We start from the raw sequence: 14,669 nt of genomic DNA on the forward strand, positions 1-14,669 counted from the left end.
TGCCCCTTGGGCAGGAGGTTACCCTTCACTATGATAAGATAGGACCAAACTGTTTATCTTGCTGGAAATTGTTGCAGTGCAAATGAAACAAGGTACAAACAATAAAGTTGATGAAGTAGCCGCAGAACACTAAAGGCAATGGCACTTGATTTTAAAAAACAAAAAGTAGAAAATGGTGAAGAAGTGGAAGAAACGGAGCTGCCAAAGTCCCTTGACATAATTACATGTAATAGTGAGTTATATTGAATTAGTGCTGAGGTGGTGCGGCGGTTATATGGATTTAGATGGTGGTGGATTCAGAAGCTCTGAGTCACCAACCAGCACAGTGGAGAAAAACAATGTTTTCACTTTACTGTATTTCCTCCCCCTCCTTTCTTTTAATTCCTATTTTACTCCTCAGTTTCTCCTTCCTCCTCCCTGCCTTCCCCTCCTCTTTGTTTTTTTTTACGAACCTAAGTTAAATTGATACCTCCACCTTCCCTTTTCAGTACATGGTCCTTCCCCTCTACCCCCTCCCTCCCTGTATGTCCCCCGTTTCACACTCTTATTGTCTTCTTCTTCAGCAGCAGCAGAATGCTGTCCCAGCTATCTCTGTGCTAGACTTGGTATGTTCTTCCTGTTAATGACGAGTATCCTCTCCCTGCCCTAACATCACTTCCTGTTTCCTGTCTGGGCTGCCCACCTGCCCCCGTGTTTCCTATCTGTCTCTCCCTACCCATCTGGAGTACTGTTGTCGTGTCGTTGGGGGTTGGAGGCAGGGCTTGTGCCACAATTAGTCAGAGAGCCGCCGGTCATGGAAAGGCCGTCCTGGGACGCTTGATGTTGTTTGGCTGGGGGAAGCTGTCCATCTCTTTGTCCACTCAAAACAACTGCTGGGCTGGGAGGGGGAGCGGCGAGTGAAGCTGCAGCTTATGAATGATGAAATACTGGCGTTTCCAAATCCTAAAAAAAACCCAACCTTTACGTGCTTCTCGAGTAGCAGAGCTGAGGCTGCTGTGGTTCCTACGAGCAGTGACGTTTTGAGTGCATATGGAGGTGGTGCCTGCATGGCTGATCGCATCACAGGAGGCCGTCCAGATGGAGACCCATGCATGATAGTCCTGTGTGCGCAGGGCCACATCAAGATGTTGTGTTGCCCTTGAATGCATCCATTCATCCATCCATCTGTGTGTGACCGGCTGAGCCTCTTTATGTTCTCTTTTTAAAGGGTCTGTTCAACCAAAACATAAACACATATTTTTCTCACTTTCTTTTTGATGTTTATCCGTTAGATGGAGATGGTTGTGCTTCTGTCGCTGAGATTTCAGCTTCTACAACGAGACAGTAAAATGAAAAAAGTCCACTGACTTCGCACAGTTAGAACTTACACATTTTCTTATCTTTTTCTTTTTTTAGAAAATAATAAATACAATTATTCGTATATAATATTATCAATATTAAGTAAAAATGGTAATTATGATGATGATAATTATTATATTAATCGCCTAATGACTTAGTATATTTAAATTAAATGAAAGAGTTCAACAAAATATAGATAAATTCAATAGAAAATTTAAAAAAAATGGAAATTAGAATATAAACAAATTTGGATAAAAGTTTAAAAAAAATAGATAAACAAATTCAAACTAAGAATAAAATAACTGTATTTATTTCAAAAAATAAACCAAAATATATATTACATCTATCCTATCCTCTCGGAGGAGGTGGCAAAATATGTAGTTTTGTGATGTTGAACTGACCTTTTAGCCACCGCCCAGAGTGAGGGTCTGTTTGTTTTGTGTGTCAGCGTATCCCGCTGGGTTTGTGTTGGGATGGTTATCAGAACGTTTCTGCAGCCCACTTGGCTTGCAGTTACTTCAGGTATGCTTGATTTATTCTTCCTCTCCCCCTCAGAAGAGCCTTTTAATGTTTTACAATCAAACACCTCAAGTATCTGCCTTTTGCTTTTGTTGCATGTCGTTGCTGTCCGCATGTTCCGCTGTGTGTGTGTGTGTGTGTGTGTGTGTGTGTGTGTGTGTGTGTGTGTGTGTGTGTGTGTGTGTGAGAGTGTGTGTGCCTCTACCTGCCTATGCTGTGTTTGCAGTGCACACTGCTCCTACCCTTTTGGAGCAGTCCTGTGAGACAAATCCAACCTGCCTCACGTTACACATGTTGGTGTACATTAGTGTCCAAGCTATTTGATGTGGAAAGGCTTTCAGAGTTTGTGTATGAATGACGCGGCATTCATGTTGTACTAATTAATTCCTTGTTTGCATGTGTGCCTTTTGGCATGTCGCTCTGTGTGTGTGTTTTCATCTGTGTGTGTGGTTGTGGGATCAGTTGCAGGACGAAGAGCGACGGCGTAAGCAGCAGCTGGAGGAGATTCGTAAGCGGGAGGCAGAAGAGCGAGCAAAGCAGGAGGAGGAGAGGAGGTGGAGGGAGGAGGCCAAGCGAGAGGCAGGAGAGAAGGTCGGTTTGTTTATCTGTGAAACTACAGGATTTAATGAATTCATGTGCATTCGTCTGAAGAATGCTCAGGATGTTTTTTATTATGATTCTGTGAGTTAACCAATCCATATAAGAGAATGTCAGGATTGGACCACAACAAGTTTTTACATCTTTCAGCATCTTCAAAATGTCCTTAATAACCCTTAAAGTATCATTCACACCATCATGCAACACTGCAGTTAGGTTATCTGTGTGAAGTAAAATATGAAAAGTTAAATATTTACCTCATTTAGTGTTTTGTACAGATGAAACAAACCAAATATATTGTGTGTATTAGTTTGTTTTAGAGGTGCTGCTGGATGTTTGTTTTTGTTTTTTACTGTCGACAGGCCCAGGCTAGCTGTTTCCTGTCTTTGTTCTAAGCGAAGCTAACTAGCTGCTTAGCTTTATATTTACAGTAGAGATGTGAGAGTGCCATCAATCTTCTCCTCTGACTCCACTAGAAAGCAGATAAGCGTTATTCTCAAAAGGCTGAGTTACTCCCTTCAAAGGAAATGGTGTTAATTACTTCCTTGTCAGAGAAATAATCTGCACATTTGTATAAAATCCGAAATTACAACCTCACATTGATCATATCAGAGTTAGATTTACTGGCTCATGTAACAATTTCAATATATCAGCCCAAAGCATCAGTCCAACGTTAGGCTCCACAGTGACTTTGTCATGTCTTTAGACTCTTTCACTTGTGCACACTTTATTGTGTTATTAATTTAAAATATTTACATGTGTTACATTTGACATTATGTTGTACTTTGGGTGTTTTTAAATGACCAGTTGTCTGATCTGGTGTCTACCCGCCCATCCTCGTCTCAAACATATTCAGTGTTTTTTTTTATCATTGTGTCCTATGACGTGTTTGTCCTGTGAACTGCAGACCGCTGATGACACCACTGGTCTTTTAAAAACCTCACATGCAATTCAAATGTACCTTTTATGACATTACTCACATGTGTAGCTCTGATAACGTGATTTGATGACTTGACGAGGTTAAAAAAATGGTAGTCAGAAGTATGTCTGAGATATTTGTTTAATTCAGTTTATGTGATAATCCATTTCAAACTTCTGTCTTTGAGGATGATATGTTGTTTTTAAGATGTTTTAACTGTTAATCTGATGCTGTTTATTGTAAAGATGTCCAACTGCATGACCTCATCTTATGCACCCCCCACCCTATGTGACGTGTTGCTGTCATGTTATGTGCTCCCACCCACCTCAAGCATGGGACTCCCATCTCGTTGTTGTAGTTGTTGTTGTTGTCGGTGTGTCAGGGAGTTCAGTTATTTCAGTTGTTTTGGGGGGAAGCCGTTATGATTTTGTGAGTTTATAATTTATCTTTTTTTGTTATCATTTCCATTCATCATCGCTTCAGAAACTATGTTCAGGGAATGCCGCCCACTTTTCCTAAAAAAAAAATATTAAAAAAACCACATGCTTTATATTCAGTACACACACACACACACACACACACACACACACACACACACACACACACACACACACACACACACACACACACACACAAACATCTGTACCCACTCATGTGCCTCATTCCCACCCTCAGCCATCCATACTGTACATATTCAGAAACCCAGCCAGTCATTCAAACCCACACATCCACTAATCCCTCCCAGTTTCTTCAGATTCCAACTGGGCAGATCCGACCACCAAAAGCAGCTCGGATACATCCACAGCACTAGATGTTTTTGAAGAATTATAACATCTGAACTACATGAAACGGACCAAGAAAAAAAAGATAATCTGACATCAGAAGCATCAAGATTGAGCACATGTGACCCAGAGCAGCTGGTCGAGCTCCAAACCCAGAAATCTAAACACATTCCTCCAGCAGTAGATTCATGTGTAGCATCATCACAGGCTAGTGGAGACAGGGTGGGCCTACCCACAACCCAATAGTATACATTGAGGATACACAGGCACATATGGACACACACACACGCACACACACACACACAAGCTGTGTTGAAGGAAACGGGAGATGGCGGTAGACAGGGTGGTCCAGGAAGACGGTTTGCTGTACGGCCAGAAACGGTTGCCAAACGTCAGATGAGGTTTTTAGATGCTGTGGGCCGGTTGAAACGGGTTCTTCTACCAGTTTTGTGTCTGACTGGTAGAGTTGTTAAACCCAGTTGATTGACAATATACTATTTATGAATATATTAGACTTTGTCAGGGATGAAACGATAAAGGCTTTATTTACATAGCCAGGTGATCGGGTCATGTGCCAGAGGACCAGATCGTATCGGTGGCAAACCAGTGAGGTCGAATCCAATACGACCAATAATTCCTCCAACCTATAACTAATAATGCCATCTTTATGTATTGATTGAGGGTCTGTTTAAACAAGCCGAGCCCTGACATACCCATGAAGGTAAAAGCTGGAAGGTCTTAGAGTATGCAGTAATTAATGTGACCGATACACAGGTTTTGTGAAATATTAAATAATTTAGTGAGTTCTATAATAAGCGACTTGACTGTATGTTTCAAGTTTAGGAACAGAGAATACTCGGCTGTTAGATGCACAAACGCCTTTCCAAACCTCAATATAACCAACAGGAAATGCATGCTCCAGACGTTTTGTTAATACAAGTTAATCTATATATATATATTCTAAGTTACATTGTGGTATCTTTCTGCTTAAAGTCATTGCTTGAGATGGAATTTTACTGTTGGACTATTTTATAAATGAGGCCCCTTATCTTTGACTGGTATGGTTCATTGGTGTCAAACTGGTAGACATAGTGTACTTGTGTTTGTCCTGCAACAGATGGTTGTGTATTGTACGGCGTCCCAGTTGGAGAAACTGTAGTTAGACCCAGAAGACTCTAGATGGTAGATGGATGTGGTTTTCCCCGCAGTAGAAGCAGGGCGGTGGAGCTTTTGGACGAGTTGAATATTCCCCCAGCTGAGGCGAGAGCCAATCAGGGTGGAGCTTACTAACAGGTTGTCCCTCCCTTAGAGGAGACAGGAGGAGGAGTACTACACTCGCCTGGAGGCCGAGCGGCGGCGGAAGCAGGACGAGGCCGAGAGAAAGCTGCTGACTCCTGACGACCCGGCCGGTCTGTATCGGCCCCCGCTGCCCCGGGATTACCAACCCCCCGACCCCCACAACCCTACTAACACGCCCCCGCCCCCCCCACAGAGAAACACCTCCTACCTCAAAACCCAGATCGCCTCCCCCGACACGCTCTACACCGCCAAGTTTGTCTCCTACGCGGGAGATGAGGAAGACGAGGAGGAAGCCACCAAAGCAGGGAGTGGCGGCGGCGGCAGTCAATCAGGTCAGGTGAAGCTGTCGGCGACCAGGAAGTCGTACGGCGACCTCCCGGCCTCCGCCTCGCCCAATCACAGCAGGCCTCAGCCGCCGCCCACTGCGCGCAAGCCCCGCCCTCTTTCTGACGGCATCTTCCTGTCTGGCTCGTTCCAGCCACCATACAACAACTCCAACAGTACAGGTCCCCCCCTTCCTGCCAAACCCAGCTCCGTGCCCCCAGGAGGCTTTAAAGGTAGACCCGGAGAGAGGAGGGAGGAGTCAGGCTCGCCACGGCGCCCTCCACAGCTCCCATACCTCCCTCTCATTCGCTCATCTCTTCATTTACTACCCACTCCTTCATAGTTTAGTGCTACTTTTTGTCTTTATTTTCCCCCTTCAGTAGAGAGGAGTTCTGCCTTTTTCATTTCCACCGTCTACTTTTTCCTTCTTTACGTGTTTGTCCAAATTATTTTTTTGTCGTCCCTCAGTCCCCTCCGCTCATCACTTTGTTCCTTATTTTATATATTTATATGTGGAAATTTCCCTCGCTCTCTGCGAACAAATCCGATTGTATCTGTAATTTTTTTTATGTTGATTTGTTTGAACACCTCCACCCAGTAATTATTTCCCCCTCCACATGTTCCTCTACACAACCCCCCTCTCCCCCCCGCCCCCCTCCTTCAATCAGCACTAGCAAACAGAAAAAGCAATCGATAATCACGCCACCACTTATTTGATGCCGATTGGGACCCATCAAAGCCAATCATAGTACTGTTGGTGTTGTCGCTCGCCGTCTCCTTTGTGTCTGGTCTGTCGCTGCTTGGGACGAGGGGGCGGGGCCAGCCGTCAGCCCGCCTGCCCCCTTCCTGCCCCGTGGCTCTGCTTAGCGGTGTTGGCTTTAAAGGGAAGGAGACACTATTGGCTTCACACAACCATCAATCACCTCAAGGACTCGGCTCTCTTTCATTAACATGACCGAACGCACACGGCAGCAGTGTGTCGAGTGGAGGGCCGCTTGCTTTGTCTGCGGCTGTTTCGAAGACGTCCAAATCTTCTTGGCGTCAAACTCTGAGCTTCTGTGTAACTCGGTCTGCTCAGACTGCAGCGCCTCCTAGTGGCAGTTCAGTCATGACAGCGGCTTATGTTAAAGACTTTAAAGGTCACGCGGAGGCCACAGGGCCCTCTTAAAGACACACATTCATCTTAACATAGATCAAACATTAAACAGATGTTTTTCTTGGTTTGTCCTTGTCTAATGTTGTGTCAAGATATCTATCGTTGCTTTTCTTCAAAAGGCCTCGTTGTTGGAAAGCGATATCTCACCGTGGGAGGAGGTGACCTGCAGCCAGTTGGCAGCTGTCTGAATTCTTTCCTCCCATGATTTTATCTGAAATATAATTTCTGAGCAAACTGGTCTTTTTTTTTTTTTATTATTTTTTTTAGGTATATGACCCAAAAAACCTTGAACATTTGATTGAAGATGATTCAAGTTTTATTTCAGTTCTTTAGACAAACTAATTAGTTAACATGGGGGTCGTGACCCCGCCCCTCAAAAAGGTCATAAGTCATAATTTCTAATATACAAAATTGTGCGTTTTACAAGCTTTACTGTAATATTTGTATTTGTAAATTATTAGGGGTCTATCAAATTATGTAAATAAAACAAGGACAAATACACAAATTAATGAATATTTCTCCAACATTGTGAAATGTGCTGTTTTTTTTTTACCGCTCGCAGTGCATAAATACACAACTCGAGCCTCCAAGCTCTTGCTGTCGACCAGAATTAATCACGTACAACAAAGAAACAAGAACTAAAAGCTCATTTAGGTTAAATAATAAGTCCCAAGTCATTTTTTGTGAAAAAATGTGAACCGCTGCAGAGTTACATTCACTCATAAACCGACGCGACTGAAGCGATCTGAGCATCCGCAGACAAACGGAGCAACCGATGCCGCACCGCCTGAATGTTACCGCCCCCTGAGGTCCAGGAAGCGCCCTTCAAAATAAAGCTCCTCCATCCCTGCTGCTTATTGAACACTAAAACACACCAAGACCTCATGGAGACCTTCGTGTTGCATATTCACTCGAATCCACAAAAAAAAAAAAAAAAGATCTTACTAATGCGCCACCACCCATCCCACCCCACCCCTCAGAAATAAAATCTGCATGTCCCAACCCCCTGAGCATCACACCACACACCCATGCAGCATAAACACACACACACTGCACTCTGGCTGCCAGCAGCTCACCCCAGTAACCGGCTTGAAGTCTATTGCTTTCACTGCCTGTACGTAGCTTCCACCAGGCCGCTGCCTTCTTTATTTATTCTCTATTTCTGCGTTTGTGCTTCCTTTTCCTCACTGTTGCCCGTGTCTGTGTCGGTCTGTCTGTTAACCTGCCTTTCCAATAGTTCAAAATCCTTGTGCGTGCTTTGTTGCCGGGCGGCTTCAGCGCTCTCAGCTGATCCGGCTCGTCCTTCATTTGTCCTGTCCGTCTGTGTCCCCGCTGTCTAACGCTGCAGCTTTACTAAACCTTACTACAACTCCCAAAGGGCATTGCGGCAGGTTCAGGTGACCAAACGGCACCTGAGTCTCTGGCTTCCCTGACACATGAATCTCCAAAATGTATTGAAATGAGGTGTGATTTGAGCTGGCAGCTCCCAAAGCAACAACGAGTGGGTTCGCAGATGTTCATGTAATCTGAATAAAACCACGGGAGAAAACAATGTGGCTGAAAGGGCTCGGGAATAAAGACTGCAAAATAAAATCCAACTCAAATCATCATAAACGGCCCATTGGTGCGGAAGGAATTTGAGTTTTGGTCGACTCAACTCATGAAGAATCAAAAAAAAAACTTTCACAGCTTTTTAAGAATCTGAAAAGCAAGTGAAAGCCTTTTTTTTGTGAATCTGGAGATTTTTTTTTCCATTGCAGTGCCAGAAGTATCATTTCCATCTCTTTTGGCTCCACAGAGGAATGCCACTGGCCCCGAGCGAGGCTTGTTTCTCTGTGGTCACTTTGTTCTCGGCCAGTTTGTGTTCTCGTGGTTTCGGGGCTGAAGTGGGACTTGATCCCCGTCCCAAACGAAAACTTCAGATCTCTCCCTGCTTTCGTGCTGTGAAACCCAAAGTAAAGGGCTTAGGAGCTGCCAGCTGGAGGAATCCATCGGGGTTTGCACCCTGTCACCGTGTCTGCATCCCAACTGTACCAACTTCCATTTCATCTGAAACACCAGACCCAACATGCCTTTGGACTCCCAAGTTGCGTTGTTTTGAAACGCAGAGTGGAGTTGAGATGTTTAGTGGCTAAAGTCCCGGGTGGTTCCCGGGTCACTCATCTGGTAGGATTCAACCGCTGCTTTTTAACAGTTTGCACAACAATGGAGAAGATCTTTAATTAGCTGTTTGGATGCAGTGTTTCCTCTCAGCCTGTGGCGTGAGACATTGTGCCGTGAACGAAATCCGCAGCCTCCGTTTTTTATTCAAAAGCTTAAACGCATCATTTTGCTTAGTTCCTGCTCGCTGACATTGTCCTTTTATTTTGTCTGCCAACAAATCCCATGAAAAGACCAAAAGCTAGAACGTGTCGGCCCGTTCCTCAGTACTGACCGAGCTCACGGTCATTCAAAGACCTGAATATATATCAAAGATTTACCAATAAGTAGTTCAATAAGTAGTTTCAACCATAAACACAGATTCTGCTTTCACGTGTAGAGTCTGTTGGAAGTGTTCTGGTCTCCGTTTGCACACACAGAGCGAGGATGTGTGTTTTGGCCCTGTGGTCACCTGCTGCAGTGCAGGATCAGGTGACACAAACAGACCTCAACGGACACGAGAATGACAAAAAGAGCAGATTTTCGGAGCTTTTTCACGCTATCAACATTATATTTCTCTGTCATACTCTGTAGGTAAAGCTCTATGGACCCCAAAACTAAGAAGCATGGAAATGTTTTCTCATAAATAGGAAATAAATGGCGCTCCATTAGTGTTCTGGTTCCTAAATGCATCCATTTATTACCCTTATTGTACGTTTGGTCTTTTCATGGTTTTTGTGTTTCTGACAAGCAAAAGTATTCTGTAGATTATTGCTCGGCTTATAGTTTATTAGCGCATTTGTTTGTAAATGAAACTGCGCTGCTGGGCCACATAGTAGTGATCCACTGGGCTTCAGGCTGGACGTTGCTCTGGGTTGTGAAAGACACTGTGACTCACGATGAGACGACTGATCAATGCTCTTCTTTGGGGTCAAAGGTCGCGGGTCACCCTCCTTGTGTTAGCGCCTCCAGACTGTAAGCGAGCTCGAGTTACAGAGTTCCTTACGTTCATACGGGAGCTTTTTGTTCTTCACTCCTTGGCTTGATTTCAATGTTAAACATTCAATCCAAATAGTCTATACATCCTACTGTAACCCATCAATTCAATGGTTTTCATTCATTCAATGAAAAGTCAAAGCGGTTGGAAATAAAATGGTGTTTTTTTTTGGATGATTCAGGGCTCCAGATCATGACATGCGTGACGGTGACCTTGGCCTCAGATCCCATCGACTCTTCCACAGACCATTTCCGCTGCTTTGGAATGGCCCTTTAACAGCTTTCTAACTCCCTCTTTCTCTCTTCGTGGCTTGCCGCTCTTCTTTTAATGACATCTAACGGTTTCTGCCTTAACGCTTCTCCAGTTCCCTCTCTTTCTTCCCGCCGCTCAGGCTGGTCTGTGGGAAATGAAGTGACGACGACAGAAGGAAGCTGCTGGTCGCCGGAGCCCCCGGGGTCTCTGCTCGATGAACACTATGAATGGGGGAAAATGTATTTGTACGATTTTTGAAATACGCAAACGCCCGTAATTCGGTGTTGGTGACGGGGAGTAAGAGGGAGGCGGAGACCTCCACATCTAGCAGCCAGCAGCTTCCATCTCAGAAATGCATTCATGATGACAAACGCTGTAATATGAAGGATGCTGACTCGTGTCTCACTGCTCTGTCTGTCTGCTGTGTGGCCCCTGAACCTCGGACAGGATTTAACTCGTACACTGGAAACTCAGCAGGAGTTGTAGGATCGGGAGAAGTCTACAACGACCCGCGAGACAAATGGACGAAAGGGTGAGACTTTTTATTCTTTTTTTACCCCCCTGGTTTCTGATTTGCTGGGCTGATCATGTTGTATCAACATTATGTCCAATGTTAAGTTGCCAGTTTATGATTCTGTAATATTATAATTCACCTTCATGACTCCTTAAATATAGCGTTGGATGCAATGTATTGTACTATAATACAGTATTTATATGTATGATCAGGAAAATGGACTCAATCAGAGGGGTTACTTTAAAAAGTCTTCCTATACAAATATTGAGTTCCTGTTAAAAATAATGTAGCCCAACACAATATTAGAGGAAAACATCTTGATTCCTTTCCGTCCATTTTGGATCACTTTAATACCAAACATGCAAATCCAGTTGAGACAACAGAAAACTGCTAGAATTTCTACATTATTTTATACGCAGGGCGTCACAAGTTCTGCCTTCCAGCTGTGAAGATCACAGTTCATCAGAGTTAAAACGATTGGTCGGGCTGAAGTGGAGCCACTTCAGTGCGGCTACTAACGAAGGATTACTTCCACCGTGTATGAACCCGCCTGTTAAAAAAACAAACTGGACTGTTTCAACCGTAACAAATGATGTAATAAAACGCCTTTTTGCATGAAAAAAAATTGTCTTCGGCAGTCAGGAGCAGGAGAACTCGATCCCCGGCGGCGCTCCCGAGAGTATGACCTTCAAGGAGCGCCAGCGTCTCTTCTCTCAGGGGAAGGAGGTTTCCAACAAGGTCAAGGCTTCACGCAAACTCATGGAGCTGGAGAACGAGCTCAACACCAAGTAGTCGCCCCGAGCCTTTCCCTCCACTACGACCTCTCCGGTCACATCAAGGTCGCGGGTCGAGAGAGCCGGCGCTCGCTTACAACCACTGACCATCTCCTGTTTGTGTTGCCCCACCCCCTTTTTTTAATTTTTTTATTTTAATCGTTCGATAACTGGACCATTCACTTTTTTTCCCCCGACGTAGCTCCATCGTTGCAACAGGAGAGACATTCATGGCTTAAAACATTGTTCTTCCCCCTATTGAGGTCTGTTGGAGTTATATAATGATAAAGCACTGTAAAAAAAGTTTTAATTGTATTTAGTGAGAATTTGAGAATCACACGACAAAGGGTGATATATTTTTGTTTATAAAATGGTTCTTTGGGCGAGGGGATGGAGAAAGGTCTATTCTCATTTTAATTCTTTCTCCTTCTTCTTTTTTTTTAAATAGCTCACTGAAATATGAACAATTTTATGGTGTTATTATACTTCAAGCTCTTTTTCTGCATCATGTTGTTTTCACACTTTTAATTGCCAGCAGAAATGCCGGGTTTGAGCTCCAGACCAATCTGTATTTGCTTCTTTTTTTTAGTTTTTTTTTTATTAAATTAAATTCTTAGTAAGTGGAAACACTGTTAATTCATTCCGTAGCGAGAAAGCATTGGGATTTTGTTTTATTTGTGATGTTTTAGATGAACTCTGAAGGATCATACAGTCCGGAGAAAGATCTTTAAGTGCACAACATTACTGTAAATATTTGGGTCCACAACTGTCTCACTCTTTTACTACTGTAGAAACCTGCCAGGCGACTAAAAGGTGCAACACTAACGTGGTTGAACAGCATTTTGGTCACAGGACAAATGTGTCAGGACGTACTTCTAAAACTGGACTGTCTCCGCGCTGCATCTTCCCGTCAGTGGAGTTAATGTTTTAAATGTTCTGCCCCAATCTGAGGTCACTCTAATTTTATTTTTAATCTAATAGTCTTTTTTTGTTTTGCAGAGTTGTGTGTGATTCATTTGATTGATTGTACCTGAAATTCAAGCCAGAAAACGGATTTCTTCTACTCACAATGTGATTGTTGGTTTTCACAATAAAAAAACAAAGGAATTACTCTTTAAGTCCTCTTTTGCTTTAGAGATATTTATTTCAAACGTTGTGGGGAGGAAGAAAAAAAACAAAACATTCTTGCACAAAAACTTGTTTTTAATATTAACGATGTATCTTCAAACTGTTTTGAGAAGCGGATTGCAGTCGGGACCCCTCGTACTGTGATAATAATCTGTGTTTTCTGCGTTCGACGGAAGGTTGTCTGTTCTTCACACCGGCTGTAGGTCAGGAGATCCACGTGGTTTATTTTAGGACTGGAGTCAAAGTGACAACACTGAAGTAGAGCGAGAACCTTCAGTTCTTATAAAAAACAGTCATGTTTGAAATGTATCTGTCGTCTGCAGTTTAACTCCATCCTGTGTGGCTTCATTTCATTTCTTTCTCTCCAGGAGCCTTCACTAAAAGACTATCCTCCGTGGTGAGATAAGATGCAGTTAAATAACTGACCCGTAAAACACGACACGCTCGCCGCTCCTCCAAAACAACAAGAGCAACTCCTTTTTAAGTTTGAAATGAACTGAATCATCTTAACGGTTTCATGTTTAGTCTTTTTGTAAATCATTAATAAATACAGAGTTTTCAACAGTGCAGGCTCAAAGTGTGGTATTTTGTCTATGGCGAGATATTAATATTGTTTCTCTGATATTTTCTTTTTTTTCTCTTTATGACACCTATACTTCAGTTGACCTTTTAGATTTAAAGTTGAATACTTTACAGATGGAGTGTCTATAAAGCTTTTCCTCGAGCAACTACAAAGTGTAACTTGTAAATGCTTTTATAATATAACGGGCATTCAGAGTATTTTTGTTACTTCAAGAATACGTTAATATTACTGTAAATAAGTAATACACAGTTCAAACTAAACAATGAGCAGCTGATCAGCTGTAACACCCGTCATATTTAATTAACTTCAATTTCAATAACGGTTCAAAGTCTCATTTGGTAAATGCCCGTTGCCTCCCTCTCTCCCTGTGAGAGACGAAGGATGCATCCCAAGTCTCCTAAGTTTCCCTCACTTGCATCTTTACCATGCGAGGAGAAAGGAAACGAGTTAATAGGCTTTCTGGAAAGCATCACATGAAGCGATGTCTGTTTCAAATGACAGCGGATCAGCTGATCACAGCTGGCAGTCGGATTTAACAGCTGGAGAGACTTTTGACAGAGTACATGAAGAGGCGAGGAAAGGAACCGAGGAGCCACAACGTCGGGAAACGAGACAGCCACTTTGTTTTCAGATGTAAACTGCACATCTATTTACATCTCCTGTTTGTACTAACCTGCCTGATCATAATTCAACTATGAAAAATACTGTTCCATAGATAAAGTGTAATGAATAAATGATAATTTACTATTAACAGCATTGGCACCTCCTTGAATACGCCTGCAGTAAACGGGGGGATTTGTGTACGCTCATAGATGTTGAAACGTGTCATTACTTTACACACAAAGTGAAGAACATAATGGGGTTTGGTTTTTACATTTATGATTTTTGTTTTTTAAATTTAGGCTATCATAATATTGTGGCTACATAACCTTTTGCTTATTTTATCCTCATTGTTCAGTTTCACATGGTTAACAGTGACCATGTGTAAAAACAAACACGCAGGCTGTGAAACACACACTGCTTGTGACAAATCACAAATAAATAACCTTCTGGCACACAAGTCAGGATGGCCGAGCGGTCTAAGGCGCTGCGTTCAGGTCGCAGTCTCCCCTGGAGGCGTGGGTTCGAATCCCACTTCTGACATAACCTTTTCATGAACCCATTTTAAGTTAACAAAGACCAACAGTGGCAACATATTACCGGAAATTCGCAATTATTTGTCTGAGGTTATGATATCCTGATACACATTCCAGTGGAAGCTGCAGAGCAGTTTGCGGTTCAGACACTGAAAACTTCTGTCATTTGTGTGAAAAGGTCAATGAGGAGGTCATTGTTAAAACTGCTACGTT

General features: G+C 43.1%; 1 protein-coding gene and 1 non-coding gene across 15 annotated transcripts in view; both read left to right on the top strand.

The window, feature by feature from the left end:
• afdna (afadin, adherens junction formation factor a) overlaps nt 1-13,301 on the top strand; it is an 87,719-nt gene extending 74,418 nt beyond the window's left edge. For 5 of the 14 annotated variants that reach the window (XM_068577005.1, XM_068577008.1, XM_068577010.1 and 2 more), the window contains 5 exons: nt 564-605; nt 2,320-2,448; nt 5,465-6,011; nt 10,770-10,854; nt 11,475-13,301. In XM_068577005.1, coding sequence (XP_068433106.1) covers nt 564-605; nt 2,320-2,448; nt 5,465-6,011; nt 10,770-10,854; nt 11,475-11,628 — 957 coding nt within the window. In that variant the 3' untranslated portion in view covers nt 11,629-13,301. The remainder of the gene's footprint in view (nt 1-563; nt 606-2,319; nt 2,449-5,464; nt 6,012-10,769; nt 10,855-11,474) is intronic. The other 9 variants (XM_068577018.1, XM_068577019.1, XM_068577021.1 and 6 more) reach the window with 6 other exon arrangements.
• Nucleotides 13,302-14,380: 1,079 nt separating this feature from the next.
• On the top strand, nt 14,381-14,463 carry trnal-cag (transfer RNA leucine (anticodon CAG)). The gene has a single exon. It is a non-coding gene; the product is annotated as a tRNA-Leu (tRNA).
• The last annotated feature ends 206 nt before the right edge of the window (nt 14,464-14,669 follow it).

Source organism: Clinocottus analis, unplaced genomic scaffold, assembly GCF_023055335.1.
Source record: "Clinocottus analis isolate CAN_PGR_092001 unplaced genomic scaffold, fCliAna1.0.p SCAF_15, whole genome shotgun sequence".
NCBI classification, from domain to species: domain Eukaryota; kingdom Metazoa; phylum Chordata; class Actinopteri; order Perciformes; family Cottidae; genus Clinocottus; species Clinocottus analis.